This window comes from Artemia sp. Qi Xiang Cuo, chromosome 2, assembly GCF_049724085.1.
Source record: "Artemia sp. Qi Xiang Cuo chromosome 2, ASM4972408v1, whole genome shotgun sequence".
NCBI classification, from domain to species: domain Eukaryota; kingdom Metazoa; phylum Arthropoda; class Branchiopoda; order Anostraca; family Artemiidae; genus Artemia; species Artemia sp. Qi Xiang Cuo.
In genome coordinates, this window is record NC_142795.1 from 3,867,956 (window position 1) to 3,892,619 (window position 24,664).

The window sequence follows — 24,664 nt, forward strand, 5'->3', positions numbered from 1 at the left end:
ATATGGGGGGCTGCTCCTCCTCAACACCTCACTCTTTGCGCTAAAGTTTTTAGTACTTAAAAAAAGCTTCTTATTGTTCTAATCAAAAGAACATAGTGTTTCAGGAGTCTTTCTTAAGGAATTGGGACATAATTCAACTTTAGTGTAAAGAGCAAGGTGTTGAGGAAGAGCAAACCCCCTCATATACGTAACAAGTTCTGTTTGTTTTAAGTTTCAAAGTTGCTTCTTACTTTCAGTTGAAGAAACTTGTTTTTTTTTTATTTAATTTCTGATTTTTAAATAATGGCAGAAAATCAGGCTACACCTCCATGGAAAAATCCCTCCTCCCCTCGGATTTATTCTCTAGATAATCCAATCCTGGTGAAAATTTACCCCGGACAAAACCCACCAGGTGTTAGCCCTGAAGGTTAACAGGGTTGGCTCTCTCAGGCCACAACTGACGGTCCCAAGTCCGCAAAGTGGTGAGGGTTGGTCGACAGGCTAATAACCTCTCACCGTAAAAAAAAAAATTATTACTGAATTAACGACAAATGACTTCGGAATTTCGACTGATCTTGAGATACTTAAACGTGGACGCCCCCAGACACGGTTTTTGACTACGAAAGATGCTTTCCTAATTGGATTTTGGAATGTTAGAACAATTAACCCAGATACTCAGCCAGGTCGGATAAATAATGTGATCAGACTTCTTGATAGTATCGGATATATGTGACTGCACTATCTGAGACACGAATTCAACAGTTTGGGACTCTTGAGTGCGAGGATTATCATGTGCTTTATTCTGGAAAAGAGCATATTAAAGTGGCTGGAGTGGCACTGGCTTTAAGTAGTGCAGCAAAGAAATGCCTTCTTGATTGGGAATCAATCAACGATCGTATCCTGAGAGCGCCTTTTGCGACTACCTACGCAAAATTGACTTTTATAGCAGCGTATGCTCCAACAAATGAATCAAGCGACTCTGATAAAGACACTTTCTATCAGTTGCTTAGTGACGTCACAAATAAAGTTCATAGGCATGATATATTAGTTGTGTGTGGTGATTTTAACGTGAAGGCTGGCTGCAACAAGGATTATGCACCAACATTGATCGGTTCTCATGGACTTGGTGAAATCAGTGAAAATGGTATGAGACTGATTGATTATTGTGCCACCTAATGACATGATTGTAGGTGGTACATGGTACCCCCATAAGACTATCCATAAATACACGTGGAAATCACTTGATGGTACCACTCGAAACCAGATCAACCATATACTTGTCAGCAAGCGCAGAAGAAGGTCCCTTAAGGATGCCAGAGCTTACCGCGGAGCCCATCGCTTCTCTGACCATCAATTAGTTATAGCCGAGTACAAATTTAAGTTGAAGGTGGTGGAGAAAGTGTTCATTACAGTTAAGAAATCTGATATCCATAAGTTCTGTGATAAGATTATTCGTCAAAAATATAATCTTGCGGTAGAAAACAGGTTCGCAACTTTGAGCTTCGACGACTCCGACAAAACAAGTTCAGATTGTCTTTGGATATCACTATCGGAGTGCCTAAAAGATGCTGCAGTTAAAGTTCTTGGATATAAGAAACGAAGGAAGGAAGAGTGGATTAATGAAGAGACTTGGCAGCTGATTCAGGAAAGAACAAATCTTAAAGCTCTTGTTGATAAATACTCACCTAGTCATTCATCTAATCAGCCTAGCGATAGGCAACACTGTTATAGTTCATAAGGCAGTATAAATGTGCCCATAAGCAAGTGAAAACGTCTGCCAGGGAGGACAAGAGAAGATATACTGATAACACAGCAGCTGAGGCAGAAAGAGCAGCCAGTCGGGGTGATGGTAAAACCGTCTATATGCTTACTAAGAAGCTTTTCCGGCGCGCAAACAAACCCTTACCCCTTCATAGAAGATAAAAGTGGACAGCTGCTTACCAATCAGGTAGATGTCCAGAACCGTTGGAGTGAATATTTCTCGGATGTTCTGAGCCAGCCGATGCCCAATGAGCCACTGTTGGTCCCTGACGTGCCCCTATTTAATTTGGATATCTATTTGGGCCCCATCCTATTTCAGGAAGTTATAATAGCCCTTAAGTTTCTAAAAAATGGGAAAGCAGCTGCATGCGACTGAGTCCCTCCGGAGCTGCTGAAATATGGGAAAAAAAAGCTCTCACCGGTCCACTATTTAAGCTGCCTGTTAAGGTGTGGGACGACGAGGCTGTCCCTCCTAACTGGAATAAAGGCATTATCGTGAAACTCTTCAAGAAAGGTCGAAATACACTATGCGATAACTGGAAAGGTATCACACTCCAGACAGTAGGAAGTGAAGTTCTATAGCAGACTATAGTCAGTAGAATTCAGACTCAAGTGGACTTAATTTTAAGGGATGAGCAACATTGTTTCCGTCCAAATCGTTCTTGCTGCAACCTGATATTTAGCTTACGTGTTATACTGGAGAAATCAAACGAATGACAAGTACAGATTATTTTAGTGTTTATAAACTTCTTGAAAGCATTTGACTCTGCGCACCGAGAGGCAATGTGGAAAATTCTCCTAGCGTATGGAATGCCTCCAAAAATTGTGAATATGATTAAAACCCTGTACGTTACGCAAGTTTGTGCGGTCCAGACAGAAAATGGATTGTCACAGTTGCTCCCTGTCGAATTCAGTGTACGTTAGGGATGTTTAAAATCTTTGATATTATTCACAATACTTATAAATTTTGTGCTTCGAGATTGCCACTTTGGAGGAGGCATACAACTAAGTCGCGAGCGTCAAATACACGACTGCGATTTTGCCGACGATATCGCTCCCGCAGCTCACTGCCAAGAGGACATTCAACATAGTCTAAATGAACTAGCAGCGAAAGCTGCCCCTATGGGCCTGAAGATTAATATTGATAAAACGAAAAGTATTTCAAACGGAGTTGTGACGACCATTGCAGCTGGCATTCGATACGAAGGCACTGGTATAGATGGGGTTAGAGGATTTAAGTGGTAGCACAATTACCTAAGAATTGTGATAGAATAGTCTCGCTACACATAGCATATGCAAGTGGAGCACTTTCTCAGCTGAAGAATATTTGGAGATGTAGAAACTAATCTCAGTAATTGAAATTGGGGTTGTTTAGGAGTAATGTTCTCTTTAGGAGTAATGTGTACTTTTGTATGGATGCGAGTCTTGGAGCCTTTTAAAGAATGCTGAGAAAAGACCACTTGGCTTCGAGAATAATTACCTGCGTAGAATCCTTGTGGTAAATTAAACCGATAGAGCAACAAACGCCCAGATAAGGGCTGATACCAAACAACCACTGGTTACTGACGAGATCAGAATGAGAGGATGGAAGTACTGGGGGCATATTACCCGCAAAAGCGAACGACGCCTCCCACACGATTTATCGTGTTGGACCCCATCCGGCATTCGAAGGAGTGGAAGACAGTACAGCAGACTTGTTTGATCCCTGGAGAAAGAGGCGACGAGATTCCGAACCACTCTGGACAAACTTTGGTCTTGGGCACAAGATCGGTCAAGTTGGAGGAGTCAACCGTCGCCGCCCTATGCACCCCCAGGCGTAGGAGTGTCTAAATAAGTAAGGGCAATTACCCTTAACATCTCCACGCGTACAATTGTGTCGGCAAAGAGAAAGCAAGACAAGACGAATTTCGCTTAGGAATTTTGGCAAATTCCCCCAGTGTAAGATTTCTACTGTAGAATTAACCCCTGGAAAATCCCTCCAGCATAAAATTTCCCCCTTCCACCTGAAAAATGTATGCATACTTTCCAATAACAAATACTATGCGTAAACAATGAGCAAATTTTGTAACTTAAAGTTCTTTCTCCAGGGGCTGTGGGGGGGGGGGTCATGATAGCTCCAAAGGTATAGTTACTTGGCCTTTCAACTATGCTGAACAAAACGGCTATCTCATAATTTTGATCAGACGAATTTGAAAAAAAGGGTGCGGGAGGGGGCCTAGTTGCCCTCCAATTTTTGGTCACTTAATAAGTGCGCTAGAACTTCTAATTTCCGTCCGAATGAGCTCTCTCCCGATATTTTAAGGCCACTGGGTCGATACGATCATCCCTGAAAAAAAGATCACCCCTGGAAAAAAACAACACGCATCCGTGAATTTGTTCTGGCAAAAAATACAAAATTCTGCATCTTCACAGATAAGAGCTTGAAACCTCTATAGTAGGGTTCTCTGATATGCTGAATCTGATGGTGTGATTTTCATTAAGATTCTATGACTTTCAGGGGGTGTTTCTCCCTTTTATCTAAAATAAGGCAAATTTGTCCTTATTGTTGCTCAAAGAACAGTTCAATCTTACAGATAAATCCTTCAAATTCAACTGTTCTACCTTTCCTTCGTACCCCCTTTTCTCCTAATTCAAGTGCTAGGATGCTCACTATCCTCAAAGAGCTTAATAATGAATCACCATTGCTCCTCCTGTCACAGAAGAAGATCCCATCTCCCCACTACCCCCATTTTCCCAATAGAAGAAAGGGGAGTGTCAAGAAGAGACACTCCCCTTTCTGGAAGCTTCTAGTAAGACTGAGTATAACACCACTATGTTTGTTAACCCTTCTTCTGTTCTTTGCGCCACTACTAGTTACTTACACCCCGGCTCACATGAGGTATCAGTCTAGAGCGAACCTTATTCAACTATTTAAGATGATGACTCTACGTATCAGAATCCTCTTTTTAGAGATTTTGGGTGTCAAACCGAAACATGCACTATGGAACCTGACTTTCCCAAACCAATGTTTTCTTTGTTGGAATTAAAAAACAAGCTAGAAGAGGCATTTAAACAAATTTCAAGAATTATTTCTCATCTAATGTCTATGATAAAGCTCAAAGATATCCCCCCAAACTGAATTTTCTTGATCTCCCTTTCTTTCACCCCAGCAAGACGAGGACGAATCCAAAAAATAAATACACCCATTAATTAGAGGTTAATAATCAAGATGATGATTTTGGTGACCGAATCTGTCAGATTAAAAATAATGAAGAGTGATCTATTATTCATGAGCTGACTAATCCGTCTGTGTCACCTTTGGAGGATTGTATTTTTACTAATAATTGCAGTGAGATTAACCCCATAACACACAGCCATAATTCTTTTGAAATTAGTGAAGTGAATAAACTAACGAATAAGAAAGACTCTTCGCCTCAAATACATAAATGTGCAAATATTATCTTTGCCGATTCGTGCAAAATAGGAGATGACTGTACTTTTAGACCCGGTCGTGCTTCAAGCAAGTTTCTACGAAACAATAATTGTGATAGTGGTGCTAAAGAATATTGCAAGTTTTTCAAGCATGGAAATTGCAAACTTGGCCAAAATTGTTCGCATAATCATACAGCTATAACAGCTGCTCGCAGCCTCGAGAAACTGAATCACCGTACAATCCCTGATCTTGCTGAAAGTTATATTTCCTCAAATATTTGTAAAAAAAAATTTAAGTGGTAATTGTAGAGCTAGTCATTGCAATTTGTTATATTTGAGTAAATTCTAACTATTAGGCAAATATATTATGCTTGAGTGCAATTTTAAGCATGTTAATATCTGTACCGTTTTTTCCAGTGGTTGTTGTTTTGGTTGCACTAAAGCTCACGTTAAGACTCCTCCTTCTTTTTATCTACCCCCAGGAAGAAAATTGGAACAATCTATAAAAGATATAAATTGTAAGAGTCAATCTTCTCCCTTCGACCGTCCTTTTTTAGTACACCGCACCCAAGCAAAAATCTCCCACCAAAGCTCGTCAAACACAGCTCAACAACTAACAAACTCTTACCGATTACCTACTCCCCTTCCTCTTTTAATCAGCTCCCGTTTCGAACGCTTGAACAAGAAATATCCTCGTTCCAACATTATACCCAGCCTCTTAGAAACGTCAGTACCCATCCCTCCTTCTCCTACCTTGCCAAAAAACATCCCTTTGCTACGCCCCCCCCCCCTCACTCAGAACCTTATTCCCTCTCCGCTTACATTTCCATTTCTGTTATCTCCATTCCATCGTAGTTCCATCCCAACCTAATAATATCCCCATAAATTGTCTGCTGTCCTCCTTTTCTCTCAAGCCCGGTCCAGTCCTGCCTTTATCCGCACCATCCCACAGCCCAAATTTAAAACCCACCCCAAGAATTACTGAAACTTGACGACGGTCACGTTTCTCCAGTCGTTTTAAATTTCCAAAAATTTAAATCACAAAAGCCGAAAGCCTTAATTTCGACAAACTTACTGAACTCAAGGTGCTATCAGAATTAAATCAAATTGATATTATAGCTGTTACAGAAGTACAGTCCCAGGACCAAAGTTCTCTTAGTTTGAAAAATTATCCAGAATTTATTAAGCTTCGTCCTTTGGATCACCCACTTGGAAAACAGGAGGTGGTGTCAGGTTGTTTACTAAATTCGACCTTTTCCCAAAAATTATTCCTGTTCCTAACTTATCTGAGTATGATGAAAGCCTTTGGCTAAGTATTAGATCTAAAGTACTCCCCCGTCCCTGTAATATCTTTGCAACTGCTATATTTTGTTAATTGCCAAACCAAAATATTGTTGCAAGACGCAAATTTCTCCAGCAGTTGCAGACCAGCGCTGATTTTGTTAACTCTAAGTACCCAAATGCTGGACTTTTTCTGGTTGATGATGCCAATGAACTTAAGGTTTAATTCAATTTGCTCCTCACTAAAAGTTAAGCAAATATTTAAAATACCAACAACCAGGGGAAATATCTCTCTAGATATCATTCTAACTAATCTGAATAATTTGTACAGTCCCCCCTCAGCTTTGCCTCCATTGGGTGGGAGATATCATTTTCCCTCCTCTTTGAATTTTAAGCATACATTCTCAGTAACTTAGGACTATTTCTACCCCCTTCAAAATGCTGGCCTTCTTTCTTTTGGAACGTGGCTGAGTACTGAGAATTGGTCTGATATTATGTATAATTTGCATGGTCTTGATGAAAAAATCACTACCTTTCACAAAAAGCTAAATGATAAATTCCTGATTTCTTTCCCGGAAAAAAGATTTAAAAAGTGCTCCAGTGACAAACCATTCATTAACCAACTCATAAAAGCCCTAATGAGAAAAAAGTTGAATCTTTTCAGAAATGGTAAACTGGATGAAGCTAATAATCTAAGAAAAGCGATTAAATTGGAAATACGTAAATCTGCTCGATCCTACTACAAGAATAAGGTCAAAGAATTGTTTACCAATAAACCAAAAAATGGTATTCTGAGTTGAAAAACTTGTGTGAGTAGAAGTTTAGACCAGTTTGACTTCAACCTACCTGAATCCCCAGAAGTTACTGCTAATAATCTTAACAAGTTCCTTGTTTCCACCGTCCAGATCCTTCCAGCATTGTCTTATCAAATACCTACTGATGTTCTCCCCCTGTTTTTCCCTTCATATCTCCGTCTGAGATCGAAAGAAGAATTGGGAAACTACGAAAAACAAGTGTCTGCCCTTTAGATATCCCGTTTCCTTTTATTAGTGCTTTTAGTGACTTTCTCTCAAAGCCCTTGTCTATTATTTTCAATGAGATTACTGAGTCTGGCCAATATCCACAAATTTGAAAACAGGGCTTCATAACCCCCTTGAAAAAGAAAGACGGAAAACCGGGTTTTGAAGGTGTTCGTCCTATTTCACTCACTCCCATTCTCTCTAAGCTATATGAAGGATTCCTCGCAGATTGGCTAAAGGAGAAAATCCTACCTCTTACTGACCTGAGACAATTCAGGAACATCAAATTCACCTATTCTTCCCATTGCCTTGTTTTTCTTATTGACTCAATTGGGAAAATTCTCGAAAAACCTAATTGCTGGCTAAATTTAATTTCCATTGACCTTCAAAAAGCATTTGACCTTGTTAACCATAATATTTTAGTTGAGAAACTTGTATCTGATTTCAATATTGATTCTTTCCTGGTTAAATTGGTTACCTCCTTTTTGTCAAATAGATCACAGGTAGTCAAATATCAGAATCATTATTCCAGCCCCTCCCTGTACACAATGGAGTACCCCAAGGTACTCTCCTAGGTCTCCTCCTTTTTTCTGTCATGATAAATAGTATCGCTAAGGAATTTCCCTACAGATGGAAATTTGTGGATGACCTAATAGTTGTAGAAACCAGCTACCGAAACTTAATAAGTAACGCTATCAGTATTCTCAGTGATATGGCAGATGACGCTGCGGAGTTAGACACGAGAGTAATCCCCTCTAAATCTATGATAATGGCAATTTGTTTCCTTAAAACCTCACCCTTTTATTTCAACCCTATCCCCCAGATATTTCTGTGTCTTCCTTTAAATTACTTGGGGTTACTATTTCCTTTAATTTAAAGTGGGATATCCACGTGAAAGATATTGTCCATAGAGCTAATGAGTCCATGTCTCTCCTTAATGTCTTGAATAAATGTCACGTCCCTCTATCCTATTCTTTAATGGTCTATACTTCCTTCGCCCACTCGCATCTTGAATATGCTTGTCCAGTTTGGCATCCTGGCATCTCCCGTGATGAATCAGAAAAAGATGAATCTATTCAAAAAAGACCCCTATGAAGAATTTTAAAGAAGCTATGGCACCATATTCACTCCTTCTAAAAAAAAAAGCCAAGCTGGAAACTCTTGAGCACAAGAGAGGAACGCTGTGCCTCCGTTTTGCAAAAAATGCAATAATAAACCCTCGCACGGAAACCATTTTCCCCAAAAGACACTCACCATCCAGACACCCCCTGCCATGTACTGTTTCTAAAACCGTCCTTATCTTGTCCCCCATCCGTTGCTTAACCTCCAGGTATGAAAAAATTTTTGTCCCCTTCATTTCCGATCAAATAAACCACTAGTTTTTTTTGTACTGGTGATACCAAAGTTTGAGTTGGTTTGGTTTCTTTTGTTCCCTCCGCCTTATTTATATGTTGTCTTCTAAACCTTTTTAACGCTATTTTTATCTCAATCTTTTTTTTTGGTTTTGTTTTAGTTTTTACCTTTTTAACTTTCTTACATTTGACGCTTTTTTTTTGACTAATGAATGGCTTTGCCTTTCTGATATTGTTGTTTTTGGCATTGTTTAGCCAGTTTTTTAGATGTTGTGCTATTTTTACGATTTTTTTTTTTATGACTCCGAAATGCGAATTCGACCCTTTGGGGCTTGTGATACTCATTTTTTGAAATAAATATCTTATCTTAATGAAACATATATATTTGAAATCAGCGTAATAATCCGATTCTTTTGATATATCTGTTGATATCAAAATTCCGTTTATTAGAGTTTCGGATACTATTGAGCTGGGTCGTTCCTTACTTACAGTTTTTTACCACGAACTGTTTGATTAGTATAATTTTCACTGATTTAAAACAACCCGGAAATACTCCCTCTTTTAGACACTGATTAATTAATAAGTCGATGCAATCACTTCTCAAAATGTCTCTATTGAAATATTGATCTCTAATTGAAACAACATCAGAGCCAGCAGCCAAACTTTTTATACCATGAACAATTTTTTGAACCTCAGGCTCCTCAACTGGGAGTAGATTTAAAGATATTACCAAGTCCTTAGGAAGGTAATTTTGAAAAGCCTGGTCGCCTGGTTTGCTTATAATCGACTCTTTCACTATCCGCCCAACTGGCGAAAAATTTAGCAAATTCTTCACAAATTTCTTCTGGATTTGTAAGACTGGTTCTGTCTTCACGGAATATTTCCTGAGGGATTCCTCTTGGTGATTGTCCTAAAGCGCTTCTTATCACATTCCATGTTTTCAATGGACTTCCAGATACTTTTTCAAATTCTCCTTTATAATAATCTTGTCTAGCTCTTTGCAGGAGTCTGTTTAGGGCATTACGATAATTCGTGTTAATTCACTTATTTATATCACACGGATGACATACCTTTTTCTCATGCGAATTATTCTTCTTATTTATCGATCTCAATAAAATTGGAGTAATCCAAGGCTTCTTTGAAGTTTTTCTTCTATTTTTTCTTAATATTCTTAGAATATTTTTCCAGGGATTGCTGAATTATTTGGTAAAAAAAAGCCTCTAAATTTAGACTCAATATCCGCAAAGACTGCCAGCTCTGTATTTCAATCCTTAACCATTATACTATGAGCGTATGAATTTTCAAAAAGGTGACAAAGCAGTATTTCAAGGACGGCTAGTATCATTAAGCTGGACCTTTAAGAGTATGTTGTTGTGGGTTTTGAATTAGCAAAAAAGCAATATGTGTGTACTTAGAATATTAACGCTACAGTTACTACAACTAATGACGTTAAAGGTGTTAGCGTGAAACATTTAGGGAACGTTTAGAGGAAGATTCAATTAAACGAAGAAACTATATACATGCAGGTTTCCAAAAGGGCATATAAGCCATATCATAGGCAACGCCAATCTATAATAGCTAGAAATATCATTGAAACTTTTAAAGGATCTAATTCGATTCAAAATCAAAAGTTCTAGTGCCCCTTTTAAGAGTAGATAGAGTTTGTAGGGCAAGCAGCCCTTCTCCCTAGCCCATTCATCTCCCAAACACATCCAGTCAAAATTTTCAGACAGCCATTTTGTTGAGCATAGTAGAATGGTCCAGTAAATATATCTCTAGGAATATTGGGTATGTCAATTAATTGACCCTTTTTGCTTTAAAACTCGATGTTGCCTTAAAACTAAATCAAAAGGCACTGTTTGTATTGTTGCCAATAAGACACCTAAGCAATGTCTCTAGAACGGTTGGGGGTATTAAGTTGAATTTTTTGGGCTACTACTAGTACTACTTCTGCTTTTACAATTTAAATAAATTAAAAGAGTATATGTGTATCCAGGTTGTCAAAGAGCATATATAGAATGTTTTGGAAATGATATTAAGTTTTATTTTTCAGTTCAACTTGAGGAGGTATAAAATCAAATTAGACAAAAATATTTGTGTCAGGAATAAGAATCGTTGAAAAAGTTAGCATATAAATAGCAAGCCAAACTATGGAATCTTATGGGAAATCCGAAAAGATATAAAATAATAATTTTTTTACATGAAAAAACTATGACAAATAAAAACGAACACAAATTAGTTTAAAAAACTTTTTCCACAGAACAAGCTTTTTCCACAGAACAAAGAAAAATAAATAGCTCCATTACGCCAAATATGAGCAGAAACAAAGTAAAATAACCTTTCAATCGTAAAACTACCACAAATCACCGTCAATAAATAAATGAAACTCAAAACGAACAGAAATTACAATAAATAACCGAGTCAAACTCAAAACGAGCAAAATTAACATGTGTAGGACGGACAACCCCCATCCCTTCTCAAGATCACAACATAATTTGAACTTTACTGAAAACAAAATAGCAAATGACCGTTGAATCGATTCAAAAGTTCTAGTGCCCCTTTTAAGAGTAAATAGAGATTGAAGGGCAAGCAGCCCTTCTTCCTAGCCCATTCATCTCCCAAACATATCCAGTCAAAGTTTTGAGACAGCCGTTTGTTGAACATAATAGAATTGTCCAGCAATTATGTCTCTAGGGATATTGGGTATGTTAATCCTCCATAATTGTAGAATTGACCCATTATGCTTTAAAACTAGATGTTGCCTTAAAACTAAATCAAAAGGCACTGTTTGTATTGTTGCCAATAAGACACCTCAGTAATGTCTCTAGAATGACTGGGGGTATTAAGTTGAATTTTTCGGGGCTACTACTAGTATCCAGGTTGTCACAGAGTATATATAGAATGTTTTGGAAATGACTTTTAAGTTTTATTTTCAGGTCAACTTGAGGAGGGATAAAGCTAAAAGGAACAATGTTATTTGTGTCAGGATTAAAAATTGCTGAAAAAGTTTCTCCAACAAATAATAGCAAGCCAAACTATGGATTCTAATGGGAAAAATCGAAAAGATATAAAATATTAATTTTTTCCATGAAAAAGACTATGACAATTAAAAACTAACACAAATTAATATAAAAAACTTTTTTTTACAAAACAAGCTTTTCAAAGAAGAGTAAAGAGCTCCATTACGCCAAATATGAGCTGAAACAAAGTAAAATAACCTTCCAAGCACAAAACTACCCCAAATCACCGTCAATAAATAAATGAAACTCAAAACGAACAGAAATTACAATAAATAACCGAGTCAAACTGAAAACGGGCAAAAATTAACATGAGTAGGGCTAGCAACCCCCCATGCCTTCTTAAGATTAGAATATAATTTGGACTTTACTGAAAAAAAAACAAAACAAATGACCGTTAATTGTTAGGTTAATATAATATACATATGCTTAAAGTTTTAGTAATTTTGTTTTATTAAAGTTAAAAATGTGAACACTTTAAATTGTGTCGAATTTCCTTGCATTGAGTTTCTTTACTGTATGAAAGTAAAGACTAACATTTAAACCCATAATGAGCAGAATTTATTCTCTATAGGAATGAGACTGCCCCTTTCTCATCCTCACCTCCACCTCATGGTCGTAGAAACTTCGGAGGATGCTCATTTGATTAGAAATTGAGAGTTCTGAAGTTTTTATTGTCAAATTTCCTCTTCACAGAATATCAGGTTACTTCCGTGGCGTTTTGTGAAAAGTGCCTAATTCAACTTTTCCTACTTTTACTGATCAAAATGAAAATAAAACGCAAAATCAAAAAATCTTTCTCGCAAATCGGAATTTAAGAAACCTGAAACTTGAAAGACTGATTCCTAGTTAACTTTCTGATCGGAATTCGCTGGAAATGTTCAAATTGCTTTATTTTTCGTTATTTGAAAAATCAGGGACGTATGCCCTCTTTTACGATAAGCCCATTTTGAATAGACCATTCGATAGATCTCTTCGAACTCATTCGAACCATATGCTTAACTCAATTTCGAAAAAAACGGACTTAGGCCTTTTTTGCAAAACGCCATGGACTTGTAAGAGTGGAAACTGGTGCCAGTATCGACAAAAAATATCAATGCCATTTAGCGTTTAGTGTGTCTTGGCATTTTTTTCAACCTTTGTAAAAAAAAATTCTGCCAGAAAATGACATCAGAAACTATCATTTCTTAAATTATGTTTTCTTTGTTTCAGTGCACCAGACTCCAGACCCTGAAATCATTAAGAAGGTTGAGAAATACTGTCGGTTTACTATGAGTGCCCTGAATTATGACGATGTTCCGGAAGCTATTAAGAACCTCGAATTAGCTTTAAGGCTCTTAAAAACGGGACAGTGAATGCCAATTAAAGTGAAAAGTTTGTTTCTATGTGATATATAGTTTAGAAGTGTTTGTTCTCTCCCATTTCTTTCTCATTTTATTAAAAGCTTGTCTGCTCATACCTTGGTAACATGGCGAACAGATATTGTGACTGTACTAGAAACCTGATATTTTAAATCTACCGTAAATGAACACTTAAGCGACAATAAAGAGCAAAATAAATACAGCAGAATACTCAAAAGAAACACTACAAAAAAACTATTAACCAAATTATAAATGTATCACTGTAGATTTCAATTATATTCAATAATCGGATCGGTTTGTACTCAGTGACGTCAATTCATGAAGATTCGGGGGAAGGGGACAGTACTTATTTTCAAAATGAAATGGGGGAGGGGCAGATAGGCCATCTTTTTCGATGATAATACATAAAAAGGTATTTTTCAACGAAAATGCCGCCAAAAATGTATTTTTCAAAATCTAGAGAAGGGGGGCTCAAAACGAGTTAAGCGCAGCATTATGGATCTCGTGAATTTACAAGCACCAACTAAGGACAAATTAAATGGAAAAAAGATTAACAACTTACTTAAACGTCTTATAAAAATCAAACAAGAAAAAGGGATAATTGGTGCATTCAAAGATGGGTTGATAGTCTTCTCTGGAGTGTACCTCCTGTCAACACCACCGCACGAGTAAAGTAGAGTCTCACTTTGTCCGATTCTATGGAGGAAATTATTAAGATTGTTATTCCAGGGGATAGGGCTACCCAGTTTGAACCCCTCCCCCCTTCCCGTAATTTTTTCAAATCGTACTAAAGTGACAAAAATACATGTGAACGAAATTCGTTGCGTTTTGTTTATGATTTGTTTTGTAAACTCTCCTTCCGAACAAGAATCTCAGATACGACCCTGGACACCAGGTCATCCTTATTACGAAAAAAGAATTTCCAAACCTATACTGATCATAAACTTCATCCGTCAAAAGAGCACGGTGAACTGCAAGAGAAGGAATAATATTTTTTTTACTCAAAATGTCTGATCAAAAATTTAAGCGGCTAATTTGTCAGTGAAGGGCCTGTGATCACCGAAATGACGAAATACTGGAAAACAGAAGGTAGAAAGAGATTAACACGATTGGAAGACATGATCAGCTCACCACCTGTAGTGATTTATCACTATTTTTAGTGATTTTTTATATTGCCTTAAAAAAAATCACTAAATTTGCACATCAATCAATAGATAACTGAAGAAAATCAACCAAAAAACACTAATCTAGTTATTTTTTTCTCACTGGTTGGCAACTCTGAACGTACTGGAAATCAAAAAATTAAAAAAAGAACCAAAAGAAAGGTTCTTGTATGTGTTCTGAGGTAAAGCAGCATACTAATTTGTATGGGGCCAAAAGTACTAGTTACAAGAAATAGCCTGTAAGCTATTCCACAGTCTATGGTAGGAGTATTAGCGTGGCAGCCAGAGCTGTACCTAGGGGAGGGCAACTGGGGCAGTTTTCCCCCAGCACCACTGCTTAGGGGCATAGCAGCTGAGGAATTGCCCACTCTGATCCAACTTTTTCTCTTTAATTGGGCTTTTTTGGTAAATTTCTCCAAATCATATTATTGAGTTAGGAATAGGCCTAAAGTAAATACACCATTTGATGCCTTTTTTTATGCTGATTACAAATATAATAATCATTTCTATTGGAAATGAATTTCAGACCCCCCCCCGCTATATATGCCAATTAAGGTTATATATATTTCTACATTAGGGGGGGGGTGTTGGTAAAGTTTAAACTTAACTCCCATTTACAACAGAAACAAAATTTGCCCCCCCACTAATGTAGAAATGTATACCCTGAATTCGCATATATAGGGGGGGGGGGGCTTAAATTAATTTCTGATAGAAATGATTATTATAATTGTAATCAGCATAAAAAAAGGCATCAAGTGGTATATTCCCTTTATGCATAAGTCAATAATATGATTTGGTAGAAATTTACTGTTTTTTTTTGTCAGAAAGGGGGAGGGAGGCTGTAATTAATTTTTCCCTGGGTGCCACCACCCTTAGTAGCCCTGGTGGCAGGGATACCATCCAGATGGCTAATTTGACAGTGTATATAGGCCTATATATAAATCTTTGAATTAGCCAACCAACCAACCAGTATTTTAAGCCTAGGCTACGAGTCCGGCTGGACATAAGGAAACATATTAAGAAAACAAGTCATACTCCATAGGCTAATATGCAGAATAATCTTAGTTGACATATTTTGCAGGGGAAGATCCTTTATCTTCACTTCTTTCCTTGTTTTTCCAGCTTTTCTAAGAAATTCATGGATTTTCTAGAACCTATAAATTCACAGTATATATACCCCCACCCCCCTAATGTGCAAATATATACCTAGAATTGCATCCTCAATCTAAATATAACATCCACTTGCATCACAAATGACATTTACTCCCATATTAGCCATGTGGTGGATGTCCCTGGTGGCAGCAGAAGAAAATGGTAAAATTCTAGAGAAGCACCAGTTTGCTATCTTAGAAAGTGGCTAGGCTAGCAAAATAAAACTTATAGTAATGAATCTAGGGCCAAAAACAGGCTCCAAGAAGGTATTGCCAAGCCCTTCCCTAGAATAGTATAAATTTGGGACCACTCCAGGTCATAAAGAGACAGATCAAGAAAACAATTCTTACAGATTAAGCAAACAATTCATCCTGGCTGTTGTGATGATGTGCTGTAAGTGGATTAAATGATGCCATAAATAAAAAACAGACCTATTAGGCCTGTTTTTTAGCACTAAGATCTTAAATCTAAGATCTTGCATCTTTCTGCAAAGATTATTGTTTTTTAACTTATCTTTGTCCTATGATCATACAGCTCACAGATATTAGCAAAAAGTGTTAAGATCACTATTTTTCTACCCTATAGAACAATGATGAGAGAACTTTGATGATCTACTCATCATTGTTCTCAGACTGCTGATCAGAGCAGAATGATGAAAGATGTTTGCATAAAAATGACAAAAGATATAAGATCTTATTTCAAAGATTTCACTTTTAAGTGTTTTCTGACAAAAGGTGTAAGATCTTAGCACATTGATAAGTGAAAAAACAGGCCTGTAGAGTGGTTGTAAATATAGATGAATGCCATCTCTAAAAAAAAAGATTTGTAAAATGGCATATCATTCAGCACAAACTTGAAAACAGAGAAAATGTATATGAAAAGCATGGCTTTTTTATAATTTTATTTGCAACATTGGAAAAAAAGGAAAGGAGTGAGGATAAAGGTCCTCCCCCTAGAACATGAGTTATCTAGGATTATTTTCCATATTATGAAGTAAGGATTGTTTACCAAAATGTAGTTGGCTATATAATTTAGCTAGGATGAAAGTGAACATGTCATTTGATGCCTTTTTTTATGCTCTTTCAAAATTCAATAATTGCTTCTGGGGCTAATTACATTTGAGTCCTTAAAAGGGCCCCAAAGTTATTTAATATGAATTATGAAAGAATATGAAAAAAACATCAAATGATGTTTTCCCTTTCATCCTAGCTAAATTATATGGCCCACTGCAAATCTACCATGAACTTTACCCCCTCCCCCCTAATGTGCAAATATATACCCTGAATTGTTGATGGCAAAGTTTGAAATTGCAAATTCAGTGGTTCTTTTGTTGACAACATTCAAAAAACACAGTTAAATTGAAATGGCAGGAAAAAGGTTTATATTTGAGTTGCCTAATCAGCAAGGTTTGAATTGTTATAAATAAGTATTTTTAGAATATACTACTCTGAAACAGCTTATTTATAAACTAGTGATATTTTTTAACTACTTTTTCAATACCTTTACTAATGTTGATGACTTCTTTGTGTGGTTACATAAATGAAATAACTTTTGGGCCCCTTTAAGGGCTCAAGATGTAATTAGCCCTAGAAGCAATTACTGAAGTATGAAAGAGCATAAAAAAGGCATCAAATGATGTTTTCACTTTCATCCTAGCTAAATTATATAGCCAACTACAAGTTTACCATTCTCCCTTAGAGGCACCTGCTCCCATTCCTAATAACAAAACAATCTTAGAACTCTACTGTAGGGTTTTAAAGTTCTCATCTACAAATGTTTAGTGTATTTTTTATCAAAGAAAGACCATGAATGTTTGAACACTTTCCAGATATCAAATGGACCAGAAATCAAAAGGTATTCTTAGAGAGGGGGCTGGTAGATTTTCTAATCATGTTGGATTAAAAAAGGATTAGAACTATCAATTTCCAATTGAATAAACATCCTAGTAAGTTTCTGTGCCCATTAGGAGGGATTACAAATGAGGAAGGGACAGCAACCCTTCTGTAGGCCTACAGGATTTTTTTTTTTTATCATTTTAGGGTTTAATGCAGTACTTCCTTGTTAGCTAGTACATACTCAAGAATTGAAGTTAGGTTAATCATAATGGAATATACCTAAACATGATGAAAATATAATAACCTTAAATTGCACTTGCTAGCAATAGGATAAATCCTGTGTCTGCCAGCTTCAGTGATGATAGTTAGTCCTCTGTAGGGTCCTAAGCAGTGGTCTATGGTTTATTGAGCCACTCCCTAGACACTGATGACTTGAATGCCTCCATGCTGGTAGACATCACTGCTTTTTTCACTTAGGGAGTTCCACAAGCTGACAACTCTATTTGAAAAGAATTTGTTCCTTATTCTGGTATTTGCTTGTTTCCAGAAAAGCTTATGAGGGTGAGCACAAGTTCTCTTTTAATTGTCCAGTTGGAAAAGTCAGGAATGGTTTCCTCAGCATTTAGAAGCTTGTATGCTGTTATCACATTGCCTCATTTGCGTCTATATGTTAGAGATGATATTCTTAGCTTAATTGAGTAGTTTGAACAAAATTACAATTACAAAATGTTGATGGGGGGATTTGAAAAGGGCAAGGATTGGACAGACTGGCATCCTGTCTGTCTACAACTCCCCCTCAACATACATTGAAAGTTTCAACATAATACAATCTACTGTTGCTTAGATATTGCTAATATTCCCTTATCACAACCAGTTAGGCCAAAGTGTATTTTGACTGTGTTTGGCGTCCCTCTCAACATTTCCTTTAGTTTCACCTTAATACTAAAAATATTTTTGAGGACCAGGATCAAATATGTCCTCTCTCCTTGATTAATCAAAAAAACTTTTTGCACAAAATAAGTTTTTCAAAAAAAAGTAAAGAACTCCATTAAGCCAAAAATGAACAAAAATAGAATCAAATAATCTACCAAGCATACAACTACCATAAATCAGTATCAATAAATAAATGAAACCCAAAAAAAACAGAAATTAAAATAATTCAAACTCAAAACGAGCAGAAATTGATCTGAGTAGGATTCCATACCCCATGCTTTTTAAAAGCTTGAATAAAATGTGTACTTTAATGAAAAAAATTCTTTTAAATGTTTTCACTTTTATAACTTTAAGAAAACAAAAATTAATTAAGATTTTAAGGAATAAATATCAGCATATGTGTATTAAATATGTGTATTTTTTAGTAAATTCATTTGAATTTTTTCAATAAAGTACAAATTATATTCTGGCTTTTAGAAAGCATAAGATTTAGAACCCTACTCAGATTAATTTCTGCTCGTTTTGAGTTTGACTTATTTTAAACTCTGTTTGTTTTGGGTTTTATTTATTTATTTATTTAGACCTAAGTCTAAGTAAGTAAGTGACTTGGCATAGTATCTGGTGTGTAGATCTACTGGTTAGGATTTTGCTAACTGGATGTTTATTATATATTTTGCTTTATTTGGTTTATTGGTGTTTGTGGCATTTGGATTCTCTGGATCTTCTGGATTCTCCATTTCACATTTTGCATTTTCTCCTGTTTGTACTTTGCTGTTTTCTGCTTGCGCTCACTTTCAGTAGATTTCTTGTTTTAGTATTGATAAATCAAAAAAAGATTATAAAAGGATATCAGAACCAAAAAGAAAGAGAGGACAAGAATTTGAGGTATGCTAAAAAGAAGATGATAAATTGAAGATAAAGCAAAAAAGATTACAAAGAGTAAAAGGATCATGAACAAAAGTAAAACATAAAAAAACTGATTTTGAGTCTTTTATTTTGATTTTTCATAGATTTGCTATAGCTTTAACAAAATAAATTATTCCACCCAATACATAGATAAAGAACAACAAATAACATATGGATACAAGGATCAAGAAATAAGAAAAGCGCTAAGAGGGAAGGATATTTTAAGTCATTTTGAAAAGAAGCTAATCTAATTGCTTCTTACAGGCCTTAATAATCAGTTTTAGAGGAATTTATAGAACAGAAACTTTAGAAATATGTAAATTGATGTATTCACAATTGGTAATGTAGATTTCTGCATTTTCAGCAACTTCATAATATATAGAGGACAAAAAAGGAATAACCTTATACTCAAAATGAGGACAAAAAAGGACAAAAGTTTAAGCTCCACATTAACAAACTGGGCCGTCAAATAAGAGAAGATCAAGAGAACGACCTGAGAAACGTAAATTTACAGGTGAAAATGAATAACCTAGGCCATTAAAAGTGGCAAGACCAATCCGAACAGCTAAGACAAAGGGCATTGAAAAAATGTATGAAGCAATGATAAACGAAAGGAAAGAACAAAGAAATACGAGGTTAAAGATAAGTAGTAGCAAGAAATATAATGACTAAAAAACGAAAGTGAAGAAAAAAAATATACAGTTGCATGACAAGTGACAATAAGGATCAGAACAAATCAAAAATGAAAATAAAGAACCAAGAAATTTGTGATTAGTAGATAAACAAAGCAAGAACAAAAAAATATACAGAGTTTCAGAGTTTATTCACCAATAAATACAAAACGGAAATACAATACCATTATTCCCCTCAAAAGGCTCCATGGCCAGGGATACAGGGGGGATACAAAAAAAACAATTTATGCAACAACCAAAAAAAGAGAACAATAGCCAAATAATATACAAGATTAAGAAGAGAACATACCTGAGGCCCAGGAGTCAAAGTGCAGAGAAGACAATCATACACCATGAAATAAGCACTCAGGGGACATCAGCTCATCAGAAGAAAAGGAAAGAAAAAACTTTTTAAAAAATAAAATAAATAGATAAAAACAAAATGCTATTCTGTTTGATATTCTGTTGAGCCATTTTGTTGAACATAGTTAAAGGGTCTGAAATTATGTCTTTGAGTATGGCAATCCCCACAGCCCTCAGGACTAAGAATGTAAGTTATGCCCTCAGGGCATATAATGTTTATATAGAAAGTGTTGTCGCAAAAACTTCAAAAAGGGTTCATTTGATTGGAAATTGAGAGGGAAGTTGCCCTCTCAAAGATTTTTTAAAGAGACATAACTTATAAACAAAAGTGTATCTATAAAATCCAATAGACTACCCAAGAAGCAGAGCTTCTCCAAGGGATAGATTAAACAAAAGAAAAATTTGGAAAATGTTTTTTTTATATATGGTAAACTTTCTAGGAGAGAGAAAAATAAAAAAGGGATGGCTGACACAATGATAGAAATAAAAAAGGGATGGATGGCTGGCAAAGAGACACAATTTTATCTATGAGAGACAACACGTGTAGCTTTTTTGGTTTCAATTGGCTTCGTGCTGCAGTGATTTGTTTGTAATAATAGTAGTAGAAAACACAATTTTCTTTTTAATGCAGATCAACATTCCTTGAAGAATTGTCTGAATTTAAATGGGGTCTATGTTTCAGTACAGCAATATGTTCATAAACTACACCATTTTGAAAGTGTTAAGAAGCTGACAACGTTTTTTGCGTGGTACACACTGGAAGAAATTAGATAATGACGGTTTTTTGTGAATTAGATTAAATATCTGATATTTTTTATGAATTTCTGTCACCGTTTGTGAAACACTGTCTATTAAAAGGATTTTATCCCTGTTTGAACTTTTATTTATCATAATGACTGTTAAAAAGCAAGCCCCTCCCACAACCAGCTTTTATCACAAAGGTAGGAAGTGTGCGTTTTGTTTAAATAAAGTCATGCAGCAGAATTTTTCAATTTGCATTATTAGGGGACCAAGTACCAAGCCCTCCAAAAACACTTCTCGGCTTAATCATCAGCTTTTTAGAATAAAGGTTGCCACACTGGACAACTTTTGAATCTATACCTTTCATCACCCCTCTTCAGCCCTTACAGTGCCAACTAATCAGCTTGAAATTCATGGTGTAAAGATCTTGAGCCAATACGACATCAGCCTTAAGATCTTTGGATTTCATTTCACTTCTCCAACCTACAATCTGCTTGAACCTTATGGGGCGAGTAATTTGGGGTCTAGGGGACAGAGTTTATGGGTTGTCAGAGATACGCTTCTGAGCTAGTGGAGTCAAATTCATGAAAATGTCTTATTTGTTTCCAACACACTTTAGGCACACGTATGCAACATGTACAAGAAGACAGAGGAAGTGGAAAGTTTGCAGGTTTTGTAGGTCCTGAGTTTTTTATTGTTTTTTTGTAAAAACTCCAGGACAGATTACTGCTACTATTAACAATACATGCTTCTCCTCAACCTCAGTCTATTCAAAACTTCACTCTTTACCCCTTCTCAAGACGTTTTTTATCTCTTTTAAATAGATCCTTATGATCTCTAGCCACTCCATTTGGGGCGAGAGACATAAATTTTGAGTGAGAGACATAACTTATGAACAAAAGTGTATTTGTAGAATCCAATAGACTACCCAAGAAGCAGAACTTCTCCAATGGATCTGGAAAAAGTTTTTTTTTTTTTTTATATATGTTAAACTTTCTAGGAGAGAGAAAAAAAAAGGGATGGCTGACTCAGGAGAAACTATTATGAAAGAAGAGGAACACAAAAGTTCAAAAGAAGAAAGACCTGCAAAGAAAGCGAAGACTGAAGAAGAGCCACAACCAGCTGATCAGAAAGTATCATCTACAGAAAATGGTTTCACTCATGCTGAACAAACTGAGAAAACACCTAAAGGTAAAATTATCCCTGAGAAACAGGTTACTAATGGCAGCATATTGTCTGAATGCAGTTTCAAGCAAAATATGGGGTAGTTTTTATTGCTTTTGTTGTATTTTAGCTTGGAAGAAGAAATGCTTTGAGATATAACAAATTTTTATTTAAGGTCGTGCTAAAACAAATAGGCAATGTCTTAAATATATCTTGGATAAATATTGATTAGTAAATTTATAAATTGATAAACGATTAATATACTCTATTGATGAATAAATCTATAAATCCAGATATATACCCCCACCCCTGGTCTTGAAAGCTTATGGCGTAAAAATATTTTTGAAAATTATTCTTGAGATTACGACGCTTAAACTAAAAGTAGATGAGTATAAAAAGGTGACGTTAGGTAATGAGAAGACTAATCAGAGTGGCCAGACGGGGCACATTTGCGCCATTTTGGTGCTTTTTTGAGGCGGTTGCGGTGGTTTTTTGAGGCGGTCACTCAGGACCGTACTTACGCCCTCAAATATAATTTTCTTTTTTTTTTAATTTGTCTCTTATTTCCCTATATTTTCACATAGTTGACACTTTTTGGTGATTTCTCAAACTTACCCCTCCTCCCTGTATTATTTTTCTTTTTCGACATAGTAAGAATACAAATACACTAGGTGGATTTTCCTTCTTAATGATGAAATATTATCTAATGACTAAATGAGTATAAGGGGTAACAAAGATGGGCACTGCACCATAGAGAAATCATCAAAAGTGACTATAAGTCTAAATTTTGAAGAAAGATGGTAAATATGCCCTCCTCCTGCCATAGACGCCATGAAAGATCAGCATTTTCATTCAATTACTGCTTGTTTCATTTTTATGGGGGGAAAGCACTAAGAGGATGCCTCCTCCTTAGACAGCTTCTCCTTCTCCTTAGATCATTTGAATCCAGTTTCAGGCAAAATAGTGGTAGCTTTTATTGATTTCGTTGTATTTTAGCTTGAAAAAAGAAAGGCTTTTCAATATATCTGATTTTTATTTAAAGTCATGTCCAAATAAATGGATATGTATAAAATCTCAAGGGTGAAAAAAAAAAAAAAAAAAAAAAAAAAAAAAAGGGTGATAAATTAGAATTATAATAGAATAGAATTGACAACAAAAAATATATGAAAATATTGGAACATCTAAAACGTTGCCCAAAAAGGCCTAGTATGTATTTTGCACTAAATATTGAAATAACAAATAAGTGACACTGTAATATTGACCATGAAACTCCTGGTCAAGCCTTGTATTTTGTTAAAAACAATAATATTCTGTGAAAATCATCATTTAAAACCATTCCTTGAATGACTAAGAGTTAAAAGAGGTTGAGCATTTTCGTGCAAAGTTAGCAGAGGTCGGGGTTCAGGTTATTGCAGATTAATTAGGGGACCACCCCCTAAATAATCTGTGAACAGCCAAAAGAGGTAAATCCTGTCTATATATGCAAAGTTGGAGACAGTGGGAGTAAGAACCCTACTTAGGGCGCTCCATTATTATGTATTAAATTCCTTGTTATTGGTGTTCCCCAAATTTAACATTAAAATTTTTTAATACTGAACACAAATTTGTTTCTGTTAGAATTCAATTTTTTCATTATTTTTTTGGGTAAGTTGCTTTCAGTGAAATTGAAATTCCCTTATATTTCTCAATATTACTAGTCAACTTCTGCAAGTTATAATGTTGCATTCACAAGTTACATGTTCAAATTGAATCTAATTTTTTTATAGTTTGGTACAAAGTATATATGTATATTTCAAGTTGTCTAAGAATGGTTTTTCTTCAATATCAAATTAAAAAAAATATTTTTTTTTAACTGAAAATAAGGAGCAATATCAAAAGACAAAACGAACAGAAATTATACCATACGCGAAGGGTTGGTCCTCTTCAATACCTTGCTCTTCAGGCTTAAGTTTTTTAGCACTTTTAAAAAAGCTTTTTTACTCTAATTAAACAGGCTTGTGTTTCAGGAGTTGTTCTTAAGAAACTGGAACAAACAGTCGAACTTCAGCATAGAGAGCAAAGTATTGAGTAGAAAGGCACAGTTGGGACAAACAGTCAAACTTTAGCATAGAGAGCAAAGTATTGAATAGAAAGGTACCCTTAGTATACAGAATAATTTCTATTTGTTTAGAGTTTTAATGTTGCTTCTTACTTTCAGTGGAAAAAAAATGTTTTTTTTAAATTAAATTTATGATTTTTCAAATAATGCTGATATATCTGGCTCCCTATTCATGAAGAATTTCCTCTCACCACGGAAAACTCATTCGTGGAATGTTTGTCCCAGCCAAAATACCCCTGCTACCCCGTAAAATTGCCTTCGGACAATTCGATCATTGCTGAAAAATATTATACCTAAACATTGGGTAAATTTCGTAACTCACAGTCCTTTCACCAGGGGCTGTGAGGGGTCATATTATCCCTAAAGGGATAAGATGTGGGAGGGGGGCTGGCTGCCCTCCAATCTTTTTAGTCACTTAATAAGGGCACGAGAACTTTTGATTGCCGATCAAATGAGC

General features: G+C 35.8%; 1 protein-coding gene and 1 long non-coding RNA gene across 2 annotated transcripts in view; both read left to right on the plus strand.

Moving 5' to 3' along the window:
- Positions 1-13,278, plus strand: part of Vta1 (vesicle trafficking 1) — a 32,949-nt gene extending 19,671 nt beyond the window's left edge. Inside the window, exon 4 of the mRNA XM_089107955.1 lies at positions 13,033-13,278. Within this exon, the coding sequence (XP_088964081.1) occupies positions 13,033-13,175 (143 nt within the window). The 3' untranslated portion in view covers positions 13,176-13,278. The remainder of the gene's footprint in view (positions 1-13,032) is intronic.
- A 1,143-nt stretch (positions 13,279-14,421) lies between these two features.
- Positions 14,422-24,664, plus strand: part of LOC148954817 (uncharacterized) — an 11,588-nt gene continuing 1,345 nt past the window's right edge. Inside the window, exons 1-3 of the long non-coding RNA XR_016143709.1 lie at positions 14,422-14,526; positions 21,946-22,136; positions 24,116-24,664. The exon at positions 24,116-24,664 is cut by the window's right edge and continues 1,345 nt beyond it. This is a non-coding gene — a long non-coding RNA (uncharacterized LOC148954817). The remainder of the gene's footprint in view (positions 14,527-21,945; positions 22,137-24,115) is intronic.